This window comes from Henckelia pumila, chromosome 2 (genome assembly GCF_033568475.1).
Source record: "Henckelia pumila isolate YLH828 chromosome 2, ASM3356847v2, whole genome shotgun sequence".
NCBI lineage: Eukaryota > Viridiplantae > Streptophyta > Magnoliopsida > Lamiales > Gesneriaceae > Henckelia > Henckelia pumila.
This window is the reverse complement of record NC_133121.1, coordinates 183,035,487-183,043,974: the sequence shown is the minus strand read 5'-3', so window position 1 is coordinate 183,043,974 and position 8,488 is coordinate 183,035,487. Positions and strand designations below refer to the sequence as shown.

At 32.5% G+C, this 8,488-nt stretch overlaps 1 protein-coding gene across 1 annotated transcript; it reads right to left on the bottom strand.

The window, feature by feature from the left end:
* Window positions 1-754: 754 nt before the first annotated feature.
* LOC140879125 (uncharacterized) lies at window positions 755-2,248 on the bottom strand. The gene is made up of 3 exons (XM_073282781.1): window positions 1,887-2,248; window positions 1,156-1,219; window positions 755-964 (listed from the first exon to the last, which is right to left on the bottom strand). Exons 1-3 carry the CDS (start codon window positions 2,246-2,248, stop codon window positions 755-757), a joined length of 636 nt encoding a protein of 211 aa, XP_073138882.1.
* Window positions 2,249-8,488: the final 6,240 nt, after the last annotated feature.

The following is an 8,488-nucleotide window of genomic DNA, read 5'->3' as shown; positions in this document are numbered from 1 at the left end:
TTTAAAATTTATATCTAAATTCCAAAATTCGTTTTTCGGTTTGATATTTTGTTTCTTGGGTTTGGATTTATTGTATTTTTTGTTTTAAATATAGTTTAAGTACTCATATCAACTATTCTGTCCATAATCAATTTTCGGCAGAAACTACAGATTAAAAATGAAAAAAATTACAAATTACATGATCTAAAATGAAAATTCACCTTTAATACGACTAAAAAATAAATTCACTGTTAACAGGAATTTAAATAAAAAAAGACTGCAAGTTACAGTACTAAATGTGAATTTAGTGTCAACTGGACTAAAAAAAAATAATGCAAGTTACAAGACTAAACATGCAAATTTACTTTTAACGAGACCAAAAAATGGAAAATGTGAAAATTACATGACCAAAATGTAATTCTCTCTTTTAATTAATTAGTTTCTAATGCTCAGATTCATGCGTTGCGTGCTTGTATAGCCTATTGTTTTTTTTTTAAAAAAAAAATCAAAAGAAAGAAAAATAAATGGTGCAATAAAAAAATATACAAAAATGACATTTCCATTTCTAAATATCCACCATAAAAATATAATATTGCATAATTAAAAGAGCTATCTAAGGAATATTAAACTAATTTATGGTGGTAAATTTTACTTGTGACGACGACCGTGACACTAAAAGTTCTCAAGTCACAAATTTCATGAAAAAAAACTAAGAAGTGGTTCTTGCCAAACGAGTCAATTAAACACTACGTTAATCACACGCCGAGACTACCCGTCAAGTGGTATGTGCTACGACGTCAAAATAGGGGGAAACAAAGCTCTCAACGTAGGTAACGATATCAGTATGAGGCACATACGGCAAAACGCCTCCCCCGTCCTCTGCTTCAATTACAATGTATCTAATCCCTTTTTCAAGATTAATATCTCTGGCAATGAAGAAGGGGACATGGACAACTTTGGTCCAAGATTCCGCAACACCATACTCCTTCATCACCCACACATTCATACACCCAAAATTACCGAAATTAGAAAAGAGACTTACCTTTATATCTTGTTAGACATAATTAATTGTTAGACAACAACCATGAACCATCACTCCCGTAAAATTATTATTGGAATAGTACTATATATATCAACATATGAATTCTTAATTATCAAATTAGAAAAGAGACTTACCTTTATATCTTGTTGATTCAACTTTGGGACAAACTTATTTATCTGATTTTTCACATATTGGCAACTGAATACAACAAAACGCAAACTTCATGGATAGAGAGTAATATTTATGAAAGCAACAGGTAACATATGAGTCGGAGGGGTGGGTTTTTGGTATATTGTACTAAAAATAGCGATATAAAAAAAAATTCATACCACTGATACTGAAATTCCAAAATTTTGGTATGAAAAAAATCCATACTGATACCATCCAGATACCGAAAAAAATTCGATATACCGAAAAAATGGCTGTATATCAAAAAAAATTTGGTACTGTATTCCGATAATTCGATATTTTGGTATGGTATCTCAACCCTTTACGTATCCATCAAACTCAATTAAAACCAAACAAAAGTGGATGCATTACTTAAAATTATTACGGATTAGAACAAGAGTTACGTTATATCCATCAAACTGAAAAAAAAAAAATTATCCAAGAGAACAAAAACAACATTAATTTTCGGTATCATGTTTAGCACGATGACTAAAATCAGACACTTCCGATAAAAGAAGACCAAAATAGCCAATAAATCAAAGTTAGAGGACCGATCATACTCAAATTTAAAAAAAATATTAAATTAATTTATGATAAATTTGACGGACCTGATATCTGCTCCACCTCAACTACGACGTCAAGAGAGGGGTCAACAAAGCTCTCATCGTAGGTAACGACATTAGTACAAATCACATACGGCAAAACGCCCCCGTCCTCTGCATCAATCACAATGCATCTGATCACTATTTCAAGATGAATTTTTCTGCCAATGAACAAGGGGACATTAACCACTTTGGTCCAAGATTCCGCAACACCATACTCCTTCATCACCCACACATTCATACACCCGGCGACATCACAGAAATACACACACAAACACTCCCCCCACCCCCACACTCCCAACATGACAAGCACGTCCGGGAACTCATTGGCAAACGCAGGAAGGGCGAGACTCGAACAATTCCCCGTCGTCAAGCTTTGCGCCACCACGCCCCAATCATCTCCGACGTCGTAGTAAAATATCCAATGCATAGCCCCATTCACTGACACCCCTTGCATGAGTAAATGTCACCACTTTATAATCATCGTTGGATCGTAACCAAATCCACAAGCCACATGTTTTGAAGGAAAACGTATGTGTCTGTACTTTCTAATAGACGGATTGCACACAATAAGAATAAATATATAATAAAAAAATCACCATTATTAAGTAAGAAAAAACTTGATAAAACATGCTGAATTGCTGATAAGTAGTACATGTGATGTGCCAAACGATTGTTTTTATGAGTGATCATATTTATTGTGAATGCATAAAGTAATTTCGAAATAATTAATTAATTTTTTTAGTTTTTTTAAGAATTAAGAATTATATATGATTGAATTGTGTATGTAACAATTAACACGATGTGTTCTTTATTCATGAGTAAAGTATAAAAGCACATCACATGGATGTGGTTGTACTTGTTGCTTATGGCTGCTTTCATTGCTTTTTTACTTAAAGTGAAGTTTGGGCGCGGCGCAAACCAAACACAAAACTCGACCAATTGGCACTTAATATAGCTGAAGTTTGTGTTGATAAGTACGTTAAGTTTAATAATCGGGTGGTTTTTTATTGAATTAATTTTTTTTAATAAAAAAACACGCATTCTCCTTTATATATATATATATATATATATATATGAGTTTTTTTATGGTGCCCAACACTATATGCCCACTTCATGCCCATCATGTACAAGTCAACTCATCTATTGTATATGGTGGGCATTAGTGGGCATATAGTGTTGGGCACCATAAAAGAACTCATATATATATATATATATATATATAAATAATTAATTAATGTTATACTTTTAAAATCATATACTAAAGGGAAAAAAAACATTCTAAGACATATACATGCATTTGTTTAGGGTGGGGATAAAGACTATGATAGGCAAATAAGGTTTGTCCCGATCAACTATTTTTAGGTAAAGAAAAACTGAGAAATGATTCTTAAAAGTTCTCTCAAACACTACCTTGATGTGTTTAAAGTTATGTTTAAAGGAATTGTTTAAAGTTAGGAATTTCAAATCCGTTGATTTGTTAAGAAAAATTCATTTGACAATAGATTTCAAATCTCAACCGATTTTCTGAGTCATTGGGATGAATTTGACAAATGCACTCCAATTCTGGACTTGAGATCACCCAAAGCCAAGATTGTGAGACGCATCTCAGTATGAGAAGATATTTTATGGGAAATCTCAGGAATATTTCGGTGAGGATGTCGTGTGGAAGATTTTGCCAAGAGTTTGATTCTTGGATACCCATCTTTTTTCTCAACAACATGGTAGAGTTCGACCTACTACCATATTACCCTAATCATAGATTTATAATATATCATAATTTGTCACGTCAACAATTAATATATTATTAATTACACTCGTAGAAAATTTTTGATACCTGTCGGCTGTGGAAGGTTATCTTTAGATATTATTTTGCAGAGATTAATTATAAGATGAATTATTTTATATATATATATATATATATATATATATATAATATTATTATTATGTATTAATTCTTAAAGATAAGGGCAAAATCAAAATTTATGATGTATAGAAGTCTTAAAGAAGGGCGAAATCAAAATTTTATACATGCAGTCTCTCCCAAGACTGGTTGGATTGGTATATTACAAATTTTTAAAATTTAAAATTAAATTAAAATATATTTATGCTGTGACCTTAAATTATTTATTTTTAGTGCATGATTTTTAAAAAAAAAAATACTGATATTAAATTAAATTACAAAAGTACTCAAGTTTTATATAAAAAGATAATAAAAACATATTTTATTAAATCTGTGATTATTTATAAGTTACCTTTGTCATAAACTTTCGAAAATCCTTTAAATTACTAAAAATATAAATTTGGATTTCAAGAAAATCAAATATTTGGATTATTGAACAAAATCATATCAATGATTTCGGAGATTGCATATAAATCATTATCAGTTACTTGTAATATGATAGTTACAATATATAAGAATTTTTTTATACCTATAATGGATCACAAATATATATATTAAATTTACTTGTCTTATATTTCGTTTGGTTAATTATTATTTTTCTTTATTTTACATCGTGTTATCTTCACGATTTTACCAGGTAGAGTTCAACGGTAAGTGAGATACTATCTACACAAGCACTGTCTTCACATGCATCTAACGGTTGATATTTATAAATAAATGCGGGGTTCATGAATTTTTTAGTGGACCTCGTATGTATTGATAAATTATAACGCTTAGATCTATCATGGGGGTAATGCCTGTATAGGTAGGTTGAAATGATCCGAGTTGAACCTAGCATATGGGTATTACCCCAATGATAGATCTAATGTCCCATGATTTGCCACGTCAACAATATATCATTAATTACGCATATGTGTAAAAATAGACACCATTGAATGTACGATTTGAATATTACCCATATACTAGGATCTCATCAACCTGCATGTTTATTTGTGTTATTCAATGTGCATTGCTTTTCTAAATTTTTGAAGTCATAACATGCATAAACATCCACCATCACCGATTTTTAAGGAGTCTCTTGTAGTGGATACAATGTATGTGAAATTATTATTATTTTTAAATGTATATATTTTAACAATTGTTAATCAATATGCATATCTATATTATTATATAAAGGTTGTGATTGGTCTGTTTGATGACACCAATATAAATTTATAATTTTAACCATCAAACATATATTATACTTTATATTAGATTATTGGGTTGCATTTCTCACTCCCACTATCAAAAACCAACCACTATATGTATTGCTAAAATTAAGGATCACAATCAAATTATTAAAATTTCATATTTATTATAATTTTAATTAGATATTAAATTATTTACACACACGCAGAGCGTGTACATCGGTTCCTATTATACATAATGATCCATTTTTTAAAATAAAATATAATAAAATTATTTAAAATTTCCAAACTACAACCAAGTGGAGGAAATTCACAATTTATACGGAAAATAATTTTTTTGGTCCATTAACTTGTTCATTTTTTGGTTATGGTCGATTAACTTTTTAAAGTTTGGTGTTGATACACTAACTTTTAATTTTCGATAATTTTGGTCCAACTACTGATGTGTCACTGAAAAATGTTGATATGACATCGAAAAATGATCATGACATGACATCGGAAAATACTGACGTGTCAAGTTGTCACATCAGCAATTAGACCAAAATTACTGAAAATTAAAATTTAGTGTATCAAAACCAAACTTTGAAAAGTTAATGGACCAAAATAAAAAAATGGACAATTTAATGGACTAACAAAAAAATATTTTTCTCAATTTATAATAATCCAAGTTTTTGAAACTGGGATTAAACGAGTGTTAAGTAATTTAGTTTTGGTGATGAAAACCAGTAGCGCAGTAGACAAATAATCAATAGTAATGAAAAGTACACGAAAATCAGGAACCAGTAGGGTAAGTCTGTAAACCTAGCAATATCACAAAATCAAAAACCAATAGACTTAGTCCAGAAAACCAATTGAGAACAAAAGATAGTTTCTTTAGGCTTAAAACAAGTAAACTAAGTAAACTACTTTTCAATAGCCAACTGTTTTATTAGACGTTCTGTCTTCATAGTACATTTCATTTAAAGCTTCGTACTAGCATTAATGACGTATTTATTGCACATCTTTTTTTTTTAGTAAGAAAGATGTGAGGTACTAAGAAAAACACATTTTTTGTTACAGGTACAATAAATGAAGGAGTTATTAGAGTCGTTTCTTAACGTTGGTTCAGTAGCTATAAAAGCCCATTGACTCATTCAAGTAGGGAGACATAGTGAAAATCCGCGATCAAGTCTTAAATCAGTTACAAATTCTCTACACTCAAAAGAATACTCTTGCATACTTAAAGTGATATATCAAATCTTCAGATCACACTTGTGCGTTTGATTCATTGTAAAATTCTTATCAGAGTATAAGCTTTGTAATCTTTTGAGAGAAGAGTCTTCTTTCAAAAGTGTGTTGAGTTGTAAAGTGTTTGTGAATAGTAGGAGTTTCAGTAGGCAGTAGATAAGCCCTACTGAAGTGAGTTTTTGACAGCATGTGTGTATTTATCAAATCTTCTAGTGATACCTTCTGAGAACAGAAGAAATGAAGACGTAGAAAGTTTTATCCTTCGAACGTCCAGAAACAAATCTGTTATTATTGTTCTACTTACTCTTTGAGCTTCAGCAAAACTCAGTAGTCCGTTTCCGCACTATATTAGTAGACTACTGCACTGCCATTCAGAACAGGATTCGCCTGCATAGCTGCTAGCACCAGTTACAGGCCTTCAAGAATAGAAAATTTGGGAGTGTTAATTCAACTCCCTCTAAACACTCCTCACCGATCCTAGCAAGTGGTATCATAGATAGTTTATCTCGTCTCTGTGAAGCTCTAACTGCTAAATCAATGGTGTCCTTCAGCAAAATTCCAATCTTCTCTCGGGAAGAATTTGATGACTGAAAAATCCGAATGCAAGCTCATCTTGCTACACAAAATGATAATATGTGGTTCGTGGTGATAGAAGGACCAATCAAAATCATGAAGCCCAACACTGCTATTGCTATAACTAATGGGGCACCACAAATGGTTGAGAAGAACATAAGCGGATGGACAAACAAGGACAAGAAAAAGGAAAACCTTGACAACATGGCCAAAGATATTCTGTTCAAGACACTGGACAAAAACACTTGCAGTAAGATAAAGATGTGTGTGAGAAATTGATCTAGCTCTGCGAAGGTAACGAGCAGACAAAAGAAAACAAGTTTTCAGTTGTTGTGCATAAGTTTGAAAGCATCAAGATGAAGTATGGAGAATCAATGAGTGATTTTGAAAAAAATTCAGTAGTCTGGTGAACGAACTCGCAGCTCTTGCAAAATAGTATAGCAATCGAGAAATGGCTCTCAAGGTGATGAGAGGTTTACCAAAAGAATGAGATGTAAAAACTAAAGCTATGCGAGTGGCTAAAGGTATGAATAAAATCGAATTTCATGATCTATTTGCAGATCTCAAGGCGTATGAATTCAAACTGCAGATAAGGAGTGGAGAAGCAGCAGCCTCGGAAACCCCATGTCAAAGCACTGGCTGTTACTACTGCTCATGAAACCACCAGCACTAGCTCTACTGAATCGGCACCTGACAAGACTGTTGAGAAGATCAGAAATGAAGCCATGTCACTCTTTATCAAGAAGTTTTCAGGTTTATGAAGACAAATCAACGCACCTACCATAACAGAAACCATAAAAAGGAGTCATCTACTGGAGATCCAACATGCTTTAATTGTGGAAAAATGGGTCACTTCATTGTAGAATGCACCAAACCAAGAAAGATGAACCCAAGAAGCAGAAAAAGTATCCTAGAAATAAAAAGAAGTCCAGGAGGGACAGAAAGACTATGATAGCAGAAGAGAGCAAAGCTAAGTGGACAGACTCCAGCTCTGAGTCCTCTGACTCTGACTCTCAAACCAGTTAGAGTGAGGACGACCAAGTTCAATGCCTCATGCCTGACACCGAACCTGAAATCATCAATGAAGTGGTATTCAACTTTGATTCTGATGAATTTTCACGTAGTGACTTAGTTACTGCATTAGATGATATGATCAAAGAATATCACAGACTTTCTCTGACATTCGAGGAAGTCAAAACTTAAATCAAAAGTATGAAAGAACAAAATAGTAAGCTCATCTATGATCATAAGAGCAGTTGTGAAGTTCTAGATACAGAAGTGAGTAAGTTAAGGATCGAGAATGAAAGAATTCGTGCAGACTATCAGATTATCTTTGAAGAAATAGAAAAATCTATCCTTCTGATAAATGCATTGAATAAGTCTTCCCTTTCTCTGGAAAAGATGCAAGAGTTACAGAAGTCAGCATTAGATAAAACTGGTCTTTGCTTCAGTAGCAATGAATGCTCTTCTTCCAATACTGGTATTCCGTCACCACTGGACAAGGACAAAGAGAAATACATAAAATTTGTCAGGTCTACAGTGATACAGGAGGAAAAGCCTATAATTCAAGTTGAAAGAATTGTATCTCTGCAGATCACGAGAAAACATTTTGGAATTGGATACACTGAACCTGAGAGGTATAACCAGTCAGTAGCAGGGCCCAGAAATGGACCTACTTCTGGAAGGCATACCTTTACGAAGGTAAAAAAAATTTCAATACTAGAACAGTAAACCTATTCAGAAGAGGTACATGTTGAACAAAAAGCTTGACCAGCATACCAGGGTGCATATAGTTAAAAATCACTCT